The following is an 18,103-nucleotide window of genomic DNA, read 5'->3' on the forward strand; positions in this document are numbered from 1 at the left end:
TATAAAACTTGAAAGATTACAATATATTAGTATGATTGTCAAGGACCTTGTGGTCCAGTGGCATCAAACCCTTCCCTTTATACGAGAGGTGGTGGGTTCGAGCCTCAGTGGAGGCAATACTGACTCTTGTGCTTCAATAGGTTGAGAAAGTAGTTATGAACAGATACTGCATTCTAATAGAGTTAGTAGTATTCAAAAATATATATATATTAGTATGATTCTATGTTTCTAATAAAGAAACACATACACATAATTTTTAATTTAAAATTTAAACACTTATTTACAAATAGACAACCTATAAATAGATATAACCCCTTTGGTTTTCAACAAAGAAAAAAATATCAACTCTACGCATCTTTAGTTGTTAAGACAAGTAAGTTTTATTTATTTATTTTTTTTTTACAGTAAGCATCTTTGCTAAAGCTAGTAAAAGTGTCTATTGTCATTTTTAAAAAAAAAATATTACACTAGGCGTCTATACACCGCATATTATCTTATTCTTAATTTTAAAAAAAATAGTTTTTACTGGTTTATTAAATAAGAAAAGTTGCCAGTGAAGAGGAGAAATAGCACAAAAGTAAAGCTTAGGATAATTAAAGGAACCTACTTAGAAACTGACATCATCCTTAAATTTCATCTCTTAGATCAGTGCATTTGTTCAACCGAGCCTGCAACTTAACATCATCCTAAGATTTTGAATTAGTGCTTTCTGAACAACTTTAGAAACTTGCCATTTATTTTCTAAAACAACCGAGCCTTATATTGAAAGCAAGCTTATCAATGTGGACTTTTTAGGCAAAATATCGTCGACCACCTAGGCGATGAGTAATATATATATATATATATATATATATATATATATATATATATATATATATATATTTATTTATTTATTTATTTGTTTATTTATTTTCATATAAAACAATTAGTATTTAGTAATTAGTACTAAATATGCAATAATTTAAACATTAAAATGAAAGCAAGTTCAAATGTCAAATATGAAATATCCAATGTCTCAAACTCTCAAATCTCAATCATCCATTAATTCAATCCCTTGCCTTTCATGATCATCACTCCCAATTCCCTCAACATCTTCATCATCAATATCTTCATCATCATTTGGGAAAGAATCTTTATTTTCTACTTCGTCCCTCAAACCTCTCCCTGAAGTATTGCGACGTCGGGAATATTGAATAGGTGCATTCGTGCCTTCACCTGCATGAGCTCTTGTAGGAAGATTGCTTCCCTCAAAATTGGTTGAAGCATCAAGCACTTCATCAACAAGATTCCAAGTAAGGTCATCACCGGCATGGACATTATCATTATTATCATTCACCCATTCATTTTCCCATTGAAAATCTTTAAGAATTAATGGGTTTAAGTTGGTTCCTTCTTCACACCACCTTTTGAAATTGACTAACAATCTTCCAGTTATATTTCACATAAACAAAATCATTCAACCGTTTATGTTCTAGTCGGTTTCTTTTCTTTGTGTGAATCTAAATTAGAGAAAATAAAAAATAATTAGCTTTTTACTTAGAAAAAAGTAACTCTATTAGCTAGTAACCAATAACTAGTACTAGTTAGTAGTAAGTACTTACGAATTCAAATGTGCTCCAGTTATGCTCACAACCGACAGATGAACAAAAAAGGGAAATGATGCGCATTGCTAATCTTTGGAGCTCAAAATTAATGATTGCATCCAAAAGTCTTCCAACAATCAACTAAAACATTAATAAATATCATACTTAGTAAGTTAGTTTATCAAAAGTATAAAACTAGTTGTAATTTATATAATACTTACCAGGAGTTTTGGTCTTGTGTTGTTTGATGGCTAATTGCATCCCAAAACTTCCTCGCAATCCATTATATTCATCAACTTGATTGCTTATTTTGATTTGTGCATCTTGATTTGGAACTATCTTCTGATCTCAAGCATATCATTAAAGCAGGCTCGTTGCTTACAAACACTGTCAAGATCATTTTCTTTCAAATCCAAATAATGAGAAAGGTTTAAGAGTAATGCTGCTCCATATAACTTAACTTCCATTTTATCTGGCCAACGCCCCTCTACAATATCCATCAACCTTGACAACAACCTCGATTGACTTGCAAATGTTTCATTCAATTTCTTCTTTGCAATCACCATAGCCATAGCAACCTTGGGCATAGCTGGGATCTCATTACCATAAACGATTCTCAATGCAACAAGAATCGAATGAGATGCCTTTATGCAATCTTCCACCCCAGTGCATAATTGAAGTTAAGGCAGTTTTAGGGTGAGGTGAAATGAATGGGGCAATGGTAAAACGAGGACAAGTCCCCGAGTGTTGGCCTCGAAGGAGGAAAATCGGAAGATTGCTATGCTTTCAATCGAATGAATGCGTAATGAGACGTGTGAGGTTGTTGAAGAGAGTGAATGTCATTTAGGAAATATGAGCGCGAAAGAGATAACTAAAATCAAAGTGACAACTAATAAGAAATAAGGGAATGAATTGTGTTATCTATGTTGCCTCATTGTGTGACTCAAGTAGTGGTCTAATGATCAAATTGTGTTGGCTATTCAAGAGTGTGTTCTCTTAGTCCTTTTCCACCTTTGTGTACTAGAGCTTCTTAGGCATAGGAGTATGATAAGCGCCAAGAATAGTCGAGTTTAGGGTCAATTACAGGACAATATTGTGTAGTTTTGTCACCCATTCGTAATAATTTCATGCGTAAAAGACTTTGATGTGATCAAAATTTCTAGTTCAACTTTAGAACACGTTTTGAAGTCATTTCCACAGAACGGAACGGGATCCGAGGCCAAAAGGAAGCAACAAATGATGAAGCAACCATGTAGGATCCATCCACGAGGGCTTCATGCGTGAAGGGAGCGTGGACCACTTCCAGTACGCGTCCACGCCCCCATCCATGCGTGAATGCAGCGTGGATCGGTCATTAAGGGCAATCTCAGGATTTTGACTTTATGATGTCTATTTAAACCCTTCCCCTGCATTTTTAGAGGAGAGCCCTAATTTTCCAGATCTGAAATCTCATTGTTTTCTCCTCTTTAGGGGAAAACCCCCATTTTCCCTTAGCTTAGATTGATGCTCCAACGGTAGATCTAGCTAGATGATGAAAGCAAGATGTAATAAGATTCTTAGCTTCGGATGGCAACTCTTCTTTATTTTATCTAGTTTAAATTTCATTGTTATTTCCTTTAACTATTTTATGGCTTTCTCTTGCTACTTCTTATGATGTTTGTTTAGATTAGATAGGGGATTGGTGGCCCTAAGCTAGTTGTGTGGTTATTTTGCTAAGAAATTTCCTGAAATTTGTAAGCTTGATGTATTTAGATTCAAATGCTTGTGTGGTTGATGTTTGATATGCTTTGTGCCTAAGTGTGGCCACATTAGGTAGCAAACATTGTAAAAGTGAGTGTGTGCGTGATAGCGGCCTCTCACGAGTCCAACTCATCCACATCCCCACCCTCTATCCGGAAGGATTAGGCCCGGGAGGAGTAGAGGACAAGGTGTTCGATGAAATGCCCCAACCGACTGAGGATGTGGGAGTGCGAGTGTGACGCCACTCGGTGATGTGCCGTGAACTCCCTAGTCGAGTCCAAATCATATCATTTACAAATCCATTAGTAGAGTTGACCATGCATGCTAGCCAAGAGTCCCAATCCGTTTCCTTTTCATAGTTTATCTACAAGTTTTTATGCCCTTTTGATTAATGCTCTTTTCAATCGTGATCATTCACGCAACTCTTCTCTCCTAACCTCCTAAATGCCAACACGTTACTCAACTCCAATATGTCTTCCTTGAGAGACCGACATTCGGGGAGTTTGGACTCTTCATTTTACCACTCATCCACCTCACCATAAACTACTTCCTTCATAGTACCATTTAGGAAACAAAAGCCCTAAGAGACATTTTATCAAATGGTGTATAAAGTGGTGTAGTGAATTTGTGGGTTAATTATATCGTTCTCAAGGGATTGGGTTTCATGGCATGTACTTGTATAGCAATTAAATTCTTAGGCATTAAGATGAATAAATTTAACAAGAATCCAAGCAATCATATATGAGTTGATATGTAACAAGCTATAACAGGTTCATCAAGAATTAAAAGCAATATTACAATTGGTATAAACTCTGATAATTAAAGATAGGACTCGAATTAAGGAGAATTATCTTATAGATGCAATAACAAGATTTGGGGAAAACAATTAATTTAAGAGTTCAATGAATTGCACAAAAGAATCTTTAATCTAAATTTCATTTTCATGAACTAAAGATAAAGATTAGAACAAGGATTTGCTCCACTTTCGTGACATATCAATTCCTAGTTCTTAGAGGACATAAGCAATTTAAAACCACAATGTTCTTTACTTTCGTAAATTAAATTGGGTGCATGCAAAGAGTAGCTTGATTTCAACATATAACTTCCATTATAAAGTGAAATCATCCAAAGGCAAGTTAACAAATGTTACGTACCATTTACCAACAAGATTTCAATTAACTATATGCATACTTCAATAAACTCTTAAATTAAAGCCTTCCCCTTTATGAAATATCCATGAACTCAGCATCAATAAAGATAATCCTACCCTAATTCAAGTCCTTAATGCAACTACTCACAATTCATAATGGAATACAACAAACTAACAATATTTAGATTCATAAGCATGATAAATAAATTGTAAAGAGATAAAGGGAACAAGAAAACTTATGGATTGAAGACCAAACTCTTGGAGTTTCCTCCTACACTCTTGCTTGAAGAAAAACACAACACTAAAACTAAGATATGAAAGCTAGAATGAGAGGAGATAGAAGGAATTGGTGAGGAATGGTATTTTCTCCTGCAAGGAAGACCTCTATTTATACTTGTTCATGAGGAGGCAAAGCATGATGGGTATTGGTTGGCAAATTGCAAAAGTGAGGTGCCCACAACATGGTGTATAATGCACATGATTTGTGAAGGCACATGGAGTCCATGTTCTACCGGATCTGGAGTTTATGGCCCTAATCATAGCTGTAGATCTTTAAATCTTCTTTCCAATGCCGTTTGAATCATCCCATTTGGATATTCCTATAATCAGATATGACCAAAATACCGAGCAGTGGTCAGATTAGGACGAAATCTGGAACTTCGACTTCAAGGCTGCTTTTGACCATTTTTCGGTCAGAATTACAAATTTCGTATCTCTGGAAACGTTGTAACCCTTGAAGTCTTCTTTCTAATGGTTCAATAATCACTTAATTTGGACATTCCTAGACTGAGATATTGTTGAATTACCGAACAGTGGGCAAATTATGCGTAAATTTCAGCTCATTATTATTTTGCTCCACTTTTGCCTTGGTTTGTCCTTGTGATCAAGACCATTAAAAATACCATTCTTTTGACTCCATTATTGGCTGATCTTCATGATGAAAATGGACCTAATCTTCTTTGCTTTTGTCTTCCACTTTAATTCATCATCATTCATCTTCTCACTTTTGTTCTTGTCCCTTCATGATTCTTTACATCTTCATGATTTTCCTGATATTTCCACAAGCAATTAAAAACATTAGGATGACTCATTAAAGATGAATATTACAAATTAAACTTAGGTTTTCTCTAAATCATCCAATTAAATGCAATATGACCTAATTTTCTTTACTTTATTCCAAATAAGGTGATTGTTGCAAACATTAATCAAAGTAAAGAAAATTAAGGTTATATTGAACACAATTTATACATTCTAGTGGACAAATAAGGTTAAATATGGATATTAAATATGATCAAATATGCACTTATCATCAAACACCTATGCTACACACTTTCCTACTATTCCCAAACATGGAATTCCATAGGATTTAAGATTACAAAAAGCTACAACTTAACTCAAATCAATACCATGATAGAGTCAAGGTCTCAATCTCTCAATAGATTGGCCAAATCTACACAAGATCTAATTAAACCAACAATCAATAGACAAGAATAAATTTCCAACATCAAATAGATCAAATCTACATTTAGAAAGAGGATCACACACTAAGCAATCATAGATTTGTAAGATCATCAATATGTCTAAACATACAGAATAAATCTATGAGTAACCTAACCTCGTAGTAGCGGAAGCATAAATCGGATTGATCTCCAGCCATAGTTGATGCTTTGTTGTGTTGCCTCATGAACTGTAAATCTGCAAGATGTTAACCGTTTTGCCTCACACTTAACTCAGAACCCTAGATGGCTAGATGGTGTCCTGTTAGTTTATGAGCTGAGCAGTATGAGTACCATGTCTTTAGGTGCTATATAATTGTCTGTCATGCATCCCATCAATGCAGGCTTTATATAGTCATAATGGTGGATTAGACTAAACCTAGATGTCCAATCCAACCTATAACTTAATGGGCATAGTTCACTTGCACTACATTATTAAGGCCCACAATATATAATATATATTGTATTAGGGAAAAATCTTACAGTCTCCCACTTGGTGCAAGTACTAGCACAACTCTCATCAAAGAATATAACACACGAATCATAGTGATATGTCCTCTGCTGACAGAGTAATATCTTTTATGCATCACATGCATTTTTATTCCCCAACTTAAGTCCTTTATGAACAAACCCAACGTTTATTCTTGGTACCTTAAGGAATGTTTCTCAAAATAAAATATATATGCGCAACTTAAAAGAGAAAACCATCCAAATTGTACAAAAGAGTACACTTTATGATCTCTAAGATCCTTAATGTTAACTATGTCTTAAGTAGAGATCTCTTAATGTTAATTAGCATAATGCCAACTACCTATATTCCATGACTAGTTTATAACTTAACTTAAGCATTACCTCTAACGGCCAAAAGCTTGGAGTTGACACGTCTGTCACTCCCACTCATCAAAATAGCCAAAAGATAGTATAGTCATAGAAGCATTCCAACAACTTAGACAATAAACTAAAATTCTAAGTCCATAAATTTGGAATTTAAATATACACTATAACTTCCCAAATAACTTCAAGGTCCACTTTAAAATGAATTGAACATTATGAGTCTTACTTTTATGTCTCGCAAAATTGTCTTGAGCCTTATAAATCAAAATGACCCAGGATCAATTTTGAAGAAACTAAAGACTCTATTACATGCTAAAGGATTTATTTAAATAACAGTATATCACAAGTTAAATGTTTTGTTCTAAAAAACTCCTTAATATTGTTACAACATTTTCATAAATATGTTGCACAAGCAAATGTTCAATAATTTGAGCTTATGAATTTATATGAACAAATGCAAGATTAATACTTGTGGAATCTCTTAATGGAGCATCTTAATGATCTTTTCTAAATAATCACTCCCACTTATTAAAATATTCTTCAGCAAAATTAATGATATACATATACTCACAATTGATTTGACCAACTAAATAATGAAGATATAATTCCCCACCATTAGTTGGACATACTAAATAATCAATATTTGGTTCCAATCCAACTAAAGTAATAACTAATGAGGACATAACTCCCCACCATAGTTGGACATACTAAAAATAATAAAATACACTTTCCTAAATCAAGTGAGAATTTGGCTCAAAAATATACATTTTATTCTTGGAATCCAAATGAGATATATCGTATATATCACATAGCTTACTACAGTTAGTCCAAATAACCGAGTAAGATTCGTAAAACAATTAATAAAAGTTGTTAAATTTTGGGAAGTAACTAAATACATGTTTTGCCAATACAAACCATGAAAACTTAGAATTATAATTGAACTAAATTTATAAATTCTAAGATATTGTGATAAAATTATTATCTAATGGGTGAAGAATTTATTGACATAAAACTTGCATGTAGGCTAAAGTTTTAATTCTATTAAATCCAATTAAAACCCTTATGATAATATTTCATCTCAATTATTAAATAGACTAAAGAATCTAGAAACATAAAACTTGCCTGTGGGCTAAAGTTTTACTCAATTAGATCGAACTAAAATTTTATGATGAAACAATTATCAAATGAGTTGAAGAATCAAATGATATAAGACTTGCCTGTAGGCTAAAGTTTTAATCAACGAGATTCATTACAACTATTATGATAAAACTTAATAAATCATGTTCCTTTTCTTAATCCCTATGGGTAAATTAAGAAATATGATTTAAAGTTTGCATCATAAAATTAAACTTTATGATAGAGATGAAAATTATTTACAAATAACCATACAATAAATAAATTTATTTATTTCTATCATTACTGATAAAACTACTAAACTACATTCCGATATATAATTGCTTGTGGGCTAAATTATGATCACAGTCCAGTATTTCATCCTAATTAATCATACAAATATAATGAAATTGCCTGTGGGCTAAATTTCATCATATTACATATAATTAATCACAACTTATATATCTAAAACTTTATGTGATCAAAATAAACCGCTCTATATATAATTTTAACTGATTAAGGATGCTGTGGCTACTCCCCAACCAAATTAAAATTATAAGATCACTAGACATTTATCAAATCATTGCATAACCTTGATGTGATTGAAGCTTAAGAGAAATCAATAAATTAAAGATGCTATGGCTATTCTTTAATGAACTGAAATCAAATCACATTAGCTAGGAATAATTAAAAATTTTAACAAACAGATTATACCACATCATAATGGGAAAATCCAAATATATGATATTTAAGGAGACTAGTGGCACAAGATGTTCTTAAATCAGAGCCATAAAACTAGTATGCCTCCTCAATTCATATGCACTCAATGTATAACTGTTTGGGGGTATAAACCTAAAATTTGTAAGGTATACACCAAAACTGCATGGTTCACCTATGATTAAAGCTTAAATTGGTGAACTAAATCAGCGAACTAAATGTGCTTAAATTCAGGCACTACCGTAACTAAAGTTTATGCATAAGTCCAACTTAATTAGGAACTAATATAATTCCATCGTAAATTTATGCATTGCTAAAGGCATAAAAAAATTATATTGCATAATTTAAAACAAAATATTATGCTTAGGACAAATATGCATAGAATTAAAACATTAAACTCATATATTCCAAACAAATTGCATAACTTAAAACAATTTTTAATATGAGCTTTCAAAGTATAGAATTAATATCCAAATACTAATATGAGTCCAACCCAAAGAGACCCAACATTTTTTAATAATGACATAATGGATATATATATACTTTGAAATTTCAAACTTTAAGCCCATGGAAAAATGTTTTAATGCATAAAGATCAAATTGATGAGAAATAGACTGAATTTACAAATTTGAACAATATATATCGAACCAAAAGAATATGTTGTAATTTGTAAATCAAAATTTCATAAACCTAATTGCATAATTAAACCTAATATTATGCACTTAATGTGATCAAATGCATGAAACAATCCTAAGAATATGAATCATACATAACCAAATATGGGCAATAACATTAATCATAATTCGAATACTAAATGAATTATGGAATAAATGTACAGTAATGGCAATAGTCAGTTGCTTAAAAAAAATCTTCATACCTTAAGCATTGCCACAAACATAATTGGAGACAATTCAGGATTCATAAATAAAATCATGATAATGTTAACATTAAATCATTAATGGTAATAGGTAACCTTATAATCACCATTAAGATTTAATAATAACATCCAAAGTATGGTAATACACCTTCTTTAATGTTTCCATTTTTTTCTTAAAGAAATAAAATGTGGCAATTACAATTTATAGCAGTTAACTAAAACTATAGCACTAATTACCAAAAACAAAATAATGATAAAAAAACTTAATGACTTACCTTAATGATGCAAACTGCATCTCCCATAGTGCTAAAATTCTCTCCATCTTCACCGCTAGTAACCTCGACGCAGCGTCCAATTATACTTAATGATTTAATGGTATGACTTAATTACCATTATCAATAATCACCAAATAGGTAATCTTTCCAAACATAATAAATTACCAAGAAATAATTATTATTATGAACGGTAATAAATGAAATTAGCCCCTAAACTTAATAACAAAAACCAAATATTGCCAATTAACTATAAAGGCAAAGCTGTAATTAAGGGGATGCCTAATGCCAATCTCATATCACCAAATAATAATTAACCAAGACAATAATGTCTTTTCGGGAGACTAAAATTAAGGTAATAATCAAATTACCATTCTAAGAGCAATATACCAACTATATTGCTTACTATCATTAAAAGAATTAACATTATCATTAAGGCCTTGAAAAATATTGATAGATCAAAAAAATATAATCTACTTAAATAATAGTCATAATTCTTAATGTCCAAAAAATAATAATTATAATTCTTAAATCCTTAATGGCTCATAAGCAGACCCAAGACAAATAATTATAGCATTTAATTGCTCAAATTAAGCCTATGATTCTTAATGACCCAAATGAGGTACAATCATAGATGAAAAATGGTCTAGTACTAAAATACATCCAAACTTAATATTATTACCAACAATGAATAACATTAACAAAATATGGTAGTCAGTAATAATTAAGACTTAGTAAACATGTTATGCATCATAATTAATATTATTACCATAATAAACATGTTACAAGTCAAATAAAATAGCTATAATTTTCATTTAAAATATATATCACACAATAAAGGTGGATCCATACTTTAATGAACCAAGATAGGTCCCTAATAGCTTCTTCAAAAAAAAAAAAGGTTTTAAAATCCAAGTGAGATATAGGATTAAAATATGCCCAAAATTAAATGGGAAACCAAACAAGCTAGCTTAATAGGTCATAATGCCTTCAATTAACCTAAGGATCCAAAATTGAATGATATTATTAATAATATGTTAAATTCAATCCTAATGCATGCTTTTATGAATGTATTATAATAACAAAATAATTATAAATATACATTGCATACTTGGATTTACAAATTAACATATTATTAACACATATATCCTAAATAAATTGCAATACTTCAGGCAATTTAATATAAACGTCAATATTAAATTAAAATTCAAATAGCAAATTTAAAACTTAATATTTGCCTATAATCTATATATATATTAAAACAGAAGTACTAGCTTTCCCGCTCATTTTAGTCCAAAAATTTTAAAATCGGCTAACATAATAATATATAATAATTCCTTATCAGAAATTCTAGCCTTCCTTATCATTCTTTGTCATTCCTTATTTATAGCTAAAATTGACAAAATATTCAAAATATGATTCCATTCCTTGTTATACACGGAAATTAGTGAATATTTTATTCAATTCCATTCCTGTATGGATTCCTTAAACAAAATAGTTTAACTTGTGTATTTTTAATATATATATAGATTACTATATGATGTATATTATAGTATTGAAAAAAAATATTATTATATTATGTTAATGTACGTAATTAAATTCCTCTCATGTTAATATTCAAAAAAAAGTTCAACAATCAAATTACTATATGATGTATATGATAGTATTCAAAAAAAAAATTACTATATTATGTTAATGTACGTAATTAAATTCCTCTCATGTGAATATTCAAAAAAAATAAAAATTCCAACAATCAAATTACTATATGATGTATATTATATTATTAAAAAAATATTACTATATTATGTTAATGTACGTAATTAAATTCCTCTCATGATAATTTTAAAAAAAAAATCCAACAATCAAATAACTATATGATGTATATTATAGTATTCCAAAAAAAATTTCTATATTATGTTAATGTACTTAATTAAATTTCTCTCATGATAATATTCAAAATAAAAATTCCAAAAATCGGTTAACATAATAATATATAATAATTCCTTATCAGAAATTCTAGCCTTCCTTATCATTCTTTGTCATTCCTTATTTATAGCTAAAATTTACAAAATATTCAAAATATGATTCCATTCCTTATTATACACGGAAATTAGTGAATATTTTATTCAATTCCATTCCTGTATGGATTCCTTAAACAAAATAGTTTAACTTGCGTATTTTTAATATATATATATATAGATTACTATATGATGTATATCATAGTATTGAAAAAAAATATTATTATATTATGTTAATATACGTAATTAAATTCCTCTCATGATAATATTCAAAAAAAAGTTCAACAATCAAATTACTATATGATGTATATGATAGTATTCAAAAAAAAATATTACTATATTATGTTAATGTACGTAATTAAATTCTTCTCATGATAATATTCAAAAAAAATAAAAATTTCAACAATCAAATTACTATATGATGTATATTATAGTATTAAAAAATAATACTATATTATGTTAATGTACGTAATTAAATTCCTCTCATGATAATATTCAAAAAAAAAATCCAACAATCAAATTACTATATGATGTATATTATAGTATTTCAAAAAAAAATTTCTATATTATGTAAATGTACGTAATTAAATTTCTCTCATGATAATATTCAAAATAAAAATTCCAACAATCAAATTACTATATAATGTATATTATAGTATTCCAATATATATATATATATATATATATATATATATATTAAAACAAAAGTATTTTTTTCAATTTAAAATTATCATCATTTTATAATAATGATTACCTAAATATTTATTATAACATGAATTATAGTCTACTTTTAAGGTACACTAAACTAATACTCAATATATTCTTTTTAACCTTAAGTTTAATTTTTTTTATATACAAATAAAATGAATATATAAAACATATATCATTAAAAAGTTCTAATTAAAAAATGTTAAATAACACCTATATTGATATTTTTATTTTAATGTATAACACCTAATAAATATAAATAAATAAATATATATATATATATATATATATATATATATAATATTATAATATAATATGAAAGAAAAAAAAATACCAAATAGCAATGAGATTGTACTTGATATGTGTGTGTCTGTGTGTGTGTGTGTATATATATATATATATATATATATATATATATATATATATATATATATATATATATATATATATTCGAATCAAATTATTATTTTAATTTTAACAAATTTTAATTAAAATTAAAAAATAAAACAAATGAAATTAAAAATATCTATAATAAAAAAAATACTAAATTGAATAGAAGATTTCAATTTTATCTTATTAGAATAATATGGTAATTTAATGGTAATAGAATTTATAAAAAAAGAAAAATATATATTCAATTAAAATTAAAAAAATTCTAAATCAAAATTGATATGTCAAATTTAATTTATTCTAATAAGATTCCATTCAATTTAGTATTTTGTAGTATATATGTACATATTGAATCATTTTTACGTTAATAACATAACTGAATAAAAACTAACATAAATATAAACTAATCGAACTAACTTACATTTGCGGAGTTTGAAAAAAAATAATGTTATTGGGGTAATGTCTCACATTTAAATATAATATTATTAAATTAATTGAAATTCACATATTTAATAATTTAATAATGATGTATCATCTCGAGATCTATCAATTTAAATGAAGAAGAATAAGAGATAATAGAAATAAAAGAAATAAACTTTCAATAAATTAGTTAAAAACACATCATAGATCTACAAATATTAAACCACAAAGTCTATTGTGGACCTATTATTTAAATGATGATCTAGAGATATTTTGATTGCACTACATTTATGGGTTGAAAAATATTTAGAAACAAAACTAAATGGTTTCAAACATCTATTACTATTTATGATAACAAACAAAAGTTTAAGGCAAAAACTTGTATGTGACCGCCTCATGGTCTGAATATGTAAGACGGGTCAGATCTTTAATTAACGAGGGGTCAAAGATCCGACTCATTAATCAAATATTTGATCCATTCATCAAAGATCTAACCCGTTTAAGAATTGAGACCCGTGAGACGGTCTCACACAAGTGTTACGCAAAGTTTAAAATATCACCAAAGTAGAATTTGCAACAAAACTCAGATATCAATGTAAAATTTTTAAATAAGAATGTTTTTTCATGCAAGGAAAAAAATTGTATGATATTTATCGGTAGCTATATAATAAATGTTTTTTATCAATTTCTCTTTTTATCCATTTATGTAGACATATATTATATTTATAGTATTTTGTACAATATGAAAATATATATACACATTTTTTATATATATAATTTTGATTACTGGCATAATTATACACGTTAATTACTACAATGCTTACTTATTAAAAAATTATTTTAAAATATGTCTAGACTCATACTCTTAATTAAAAAAATTAAAAAATATTTAAAATTTGTCTAAATATGTAATATAGTTAGGGACTACATTAATCCATATAAAGTTAAAAAAAATTAAATTCTTTTAATTTGTAAATGTAATTTTCTTAATTGTAATTAATAAAATATAAAATATAATTAAAAATAAAATTATTAAATTAAAAAAATGTGTATTCATAAATATTTATATTTTTAAAAATGCATGCATACATATACTTATTCGTTATATTAATCATACATAATTAAAATGTTATTTTTTAATTTCTAAATTTAATTATAACATATTAATATAAATTATTATTACATAAATTATATTATAGAATTTTCATACATACATATTAATAAATATTATTTGTATATACACTGTATTACACAATCATACAAGACAATGCATCTGATTAGAGTTTAAAATCATATATACAAAATTTATTACATTTTTTTTAATTTCTAAGTATAATTTTTTTTTTAGTTATTGATCATATTGTTAGAATTATAGTATATATGAAATAAGATTATGAATAATTCAATTTAATTATGTAAATTTTCCTCTATAAATTTATATAAATATATGTACATGATTAGAGATTATATTAATCATACAAAATTTTAATTTTGTATGCTATGATAATAGATACTTGACCAAATATATGAAAATTTAACTATATTATTATATTGTACATTTTAATATATTTATATTTTTACATTTTTTTTTATTTAAATTCATAATAACAAAATCTTTTCCGTGCATAGCACGGGTAAAACACTAGTTGAATAATAATACATTAATGCCAAAATGAAAAAGAAACTAAAAGGCATTAATATTCCAAATAAAACAAACCATTTCCATACATTTATCATTTGCCAAAATAATATACCATATTAATTAAGGTAATATAAATATGGCAATAATAAACTAAATGATCACCATACCAAAATTAATATGTATTAAATAATAAATATGGCAAATAAAATATATGGTAAAGCAAAAAAAAAAGTTTGGAAAATGGCATACCAGGAAACTGCAAGTAACTACATTAGTTTTCCCAGCCGCACCCTTTCTTGCATAGAATCACCGCAAAACCAGCTTCACAATCGATAGCTTTACGGAGAGGAGAACGCGAAAGACGAGAGGGAGAAGATGCGATGATGCAGCCAGAAGAAGGAGAGAGACCATTCCACCTCCTCCATATCTCGCCTCTGCGCGCAACGCCAACAACCACCAGAAGACCGTGCCCGCCATCGCCATATCTCTTCACCCCTGCGCTGGTCCGCCGACGCCGCTCATTGCCCGGGACTCCAAGTCGTGACGTCGACAACTAAGGCATGTCGTCGTTTTCGCCATGGCAGCCGGCGGCCCAAAGCTAGCAGCGCCGGAAGGAGAAGAAAGGAAGCGGCGTCACCTTGGGAGTCTAGCTCGCCTCTGTAGGTCTCCTCGTCGCACCTCCAGGTCCTCCAACGCCACCCACCGCACGCGACTTCAAGTCGCACCGTCAACTCCTCAAGCTCGCCGTTATCCACGCATGCTTGAGGAAAAGCCAAAACCAGTCACCGGCCGATAGCCTGTAGCACCGAACACCATCCTCTGTCATCTCGCCCTCGTTGCTCATGGCAACTGGTGACCGGAGGGAAAACGATGCAAACCGACAGGGAAGGAGAAAACTCTCGTAGCAACCAGCGAACATAGTTGAAAAATACGGAAAACAATAATCAGAAAACTGATTTTTTTTTTAATTCAACAATCCAAATATTACAATAATGCTTAATAATAATAATAACAATAATAATAATAATAATAAGTTTTAGCGGTCCAAAAATCATATACAAAAAATTATTGTATATGAAAACTTTAATATTGTTTTAGGCAAACAATCAACCAAACAGAGATTGATAAAGGCTCTTCATACCAAATGTAAGATCATCAATATGTCTAAACATACATAATGAATCTACGAGTAACCTAACCTCGTAGTAGCGGAAGCATAAATCGGATTGATCTCGAGCCATAGTTGATGCTTTGTTGTGTTGCCTCAAGAACTGTAAATCTGCAAGATGTTAACCGTTTTGCCTCACACTTAACTCAGAACCCTAGATGGCTAGATGGTGTCCTGTTAGTTTCTGAGCTGAGCAGTATGAGTACCATGTCTTTAGGTGCTATATAATTGTTTGTCATGCATCCCATCAATGCAGGCTTTATATAGTCATAATGGTGGATTAGACTAAACCTAGATGTCCAATCCAACCTATAACTTAATGGGCGGCCTAGTTCACTTGCATCACATTATTAAGGCCCACAATATATAATATATATTGTATTAGGGAAAAAGTCTTACAAGATTCACACAACTCAATCCCTAGATAGAATTAGCTAAGCATAATCAAAGATTCAAGATCATAAATCAATTCAATCTAAGAACAAGAAATGTAAATAGAAATAAGATTCAAATAGAAATCACCTAGTAGAAATGAAATGTAATCTTCAATCCAAGCTTTAGATCTTCATTTCCTCATACACAATGGAAATGTAAAACTAAACCTAAGAAATGAAAATATGATTTCTAAAACTTCCTAAAAATTGTTCTTCTGAAAAATCCTATCAAGCTTCCTTAAATAGTCTCTCCAAAATTACCCTAAACTGATTTTTCCACATTGTCTCGTCCACGAGCTCATCCATGCGTGGATGGCCTCGTGGATGGATACTGGAATTCATTCACACGGCCTTCACGCGTGGATGAAGCATCCTAGGCCCCCCGGGACTTCTGTTCTGCTCGGTTTGCTCGTTTTGCCCATCTCTCGTGCCGAATGGCACCCAGGACCTGTAAAACGTCTTGAAAATACACCAAAGATAGCTTTGCTCGTGGTTATCTAATTAAAGCACAAAATATCGTAAATTGGTCACATAAGGATACTGAAATGTTATAAAACTATCCCTATTTATATCTAAATATATAGTCATCTTGGGAGCTTATCGATAATCGAGTTTAAAACATAGAGTCATATACCTTCTTTCTAGCTTGTGTGTTTGATAGTTTAGAAGTACTCCAATGGACACTAACAAACAAGCTTTTTAAGGCTTTCTAGTGCTTGTATAAACTTTGCAAGGTAAGGAAGGCTATGACAAATCTAGTGACTTCAGGTCTCACAAAATCCTTACCGTACCACTTGTGAACTCTCTCATAGCACTTAAAATCCTTCCATGCCTATAAATGAAGGTAGTAATGTGCCTAGAACTTTCAACCTTTTGCTCAAACTTTGCCAACTTGCCAATATCATCCAACATGAGGTCCAAGCAATGTGCCACACAGGGAGTCCAAAATAGTGAAGGTATCCTCTCTTCCAACAACCTACCTACTGCCTTGTAATTAGCACCATTTTCTGTTACAACTTGAACAACAATTTCCTCGCCTATTTGTTCAATTTTGGTCTCAAGTAACCCAGCCAACATGTAGGCATCATGAGATTCGCCCGATGCATCAACATACTCTAAGAAAAAGGTCCATTCCGGACTGTTGACAAGGGTCATGTTTGGTAAATAATTAGCCAATCAGCCAAGTATGGCTTATTTGACCACTATTAGTTATTTGACTTGGTTAAAATATCAATATAAGTGTTTGGTTAATAAGCTTTTTGTAACTCCAAAATACTAAAATTCAAAAGGTTACTCAAAGCAACCTTTTCAATTAGCTTTTTGAGAAAAGAAATTATATCAAGCAGCTAACAGTTAATTTTACCAAACAATTTTCTACAGGGCCAATGAAGTTTATCAAGTGCCTATTTCTTCTGTCAGTCCATCCATATGACATTAATGTACACCCATATCGTTTCCAAGCAACCTTATGTTTTTCTTTCAACAAGTCTTTTTCCTTTTTTTTTCTATCTCTAGGAGTTTGACCCGCAAACCATGATAGC

The 18,103-nt window shown here is 29.8% G+C and overlaps 1 protein-coding gene across 1 annotated transcript; it reads right to left on the minus strand.

The window, feature by feature from the left end:
* Positions 1 to 1,918: 1,918 nt before the first annotated feature.
* LOC116005784 lies at positions 1,919 to 17,717 on the minus strand. Its single transcript, XM_031246020.1, has 2 exons — positions 17,349 to 17,717; positions 1,919 to 2,227 (listed from the first exon to the last, which is right to left on the minus strand). The coding sequence occupies exons 1-2, from the start codon at positions 17,715 to 17,717 to the stop codon at positions 1,919 to 1,921; spliced, it is 678 nt and encodes a 225-aa protein (XP_031101880.1).
* Positions 17,718 to 18,103: the final 386 nt, after the last annotated feature.

This window comes from Ipomoea triloba, chromosome 15 (genome assembly GCF_003576645.1).
Source record: "Ipomoea triloba cultivar NCNSP0323 chromosome 15, ASM357664v1".
In the NCBI taxonomy this organism is placed as follows: domain Eukaryota; kingdom Viridiplantae; phylum Streptophyta; class Magnoliopsida; order Solanales; family Convolvulaceae; genus Ipomoea; species Ipomoea triloba.

Coding starts and splice junctions, on each gene's coding strand:
- LOC116005784 (XM_031246020.1), bottom strand. CDS start 17,717: ATGACCCTTGTCAACAGTCCGGAATGGACCTTTTTCTTAGAGTATGTT. Junction 2,228..17,348: donor GAGAGTTCACAAGTGGTACG/GTAAGGATTTTG, acceptor GATTGCATAAAG/GCATCTCATTCGATTCTTGT.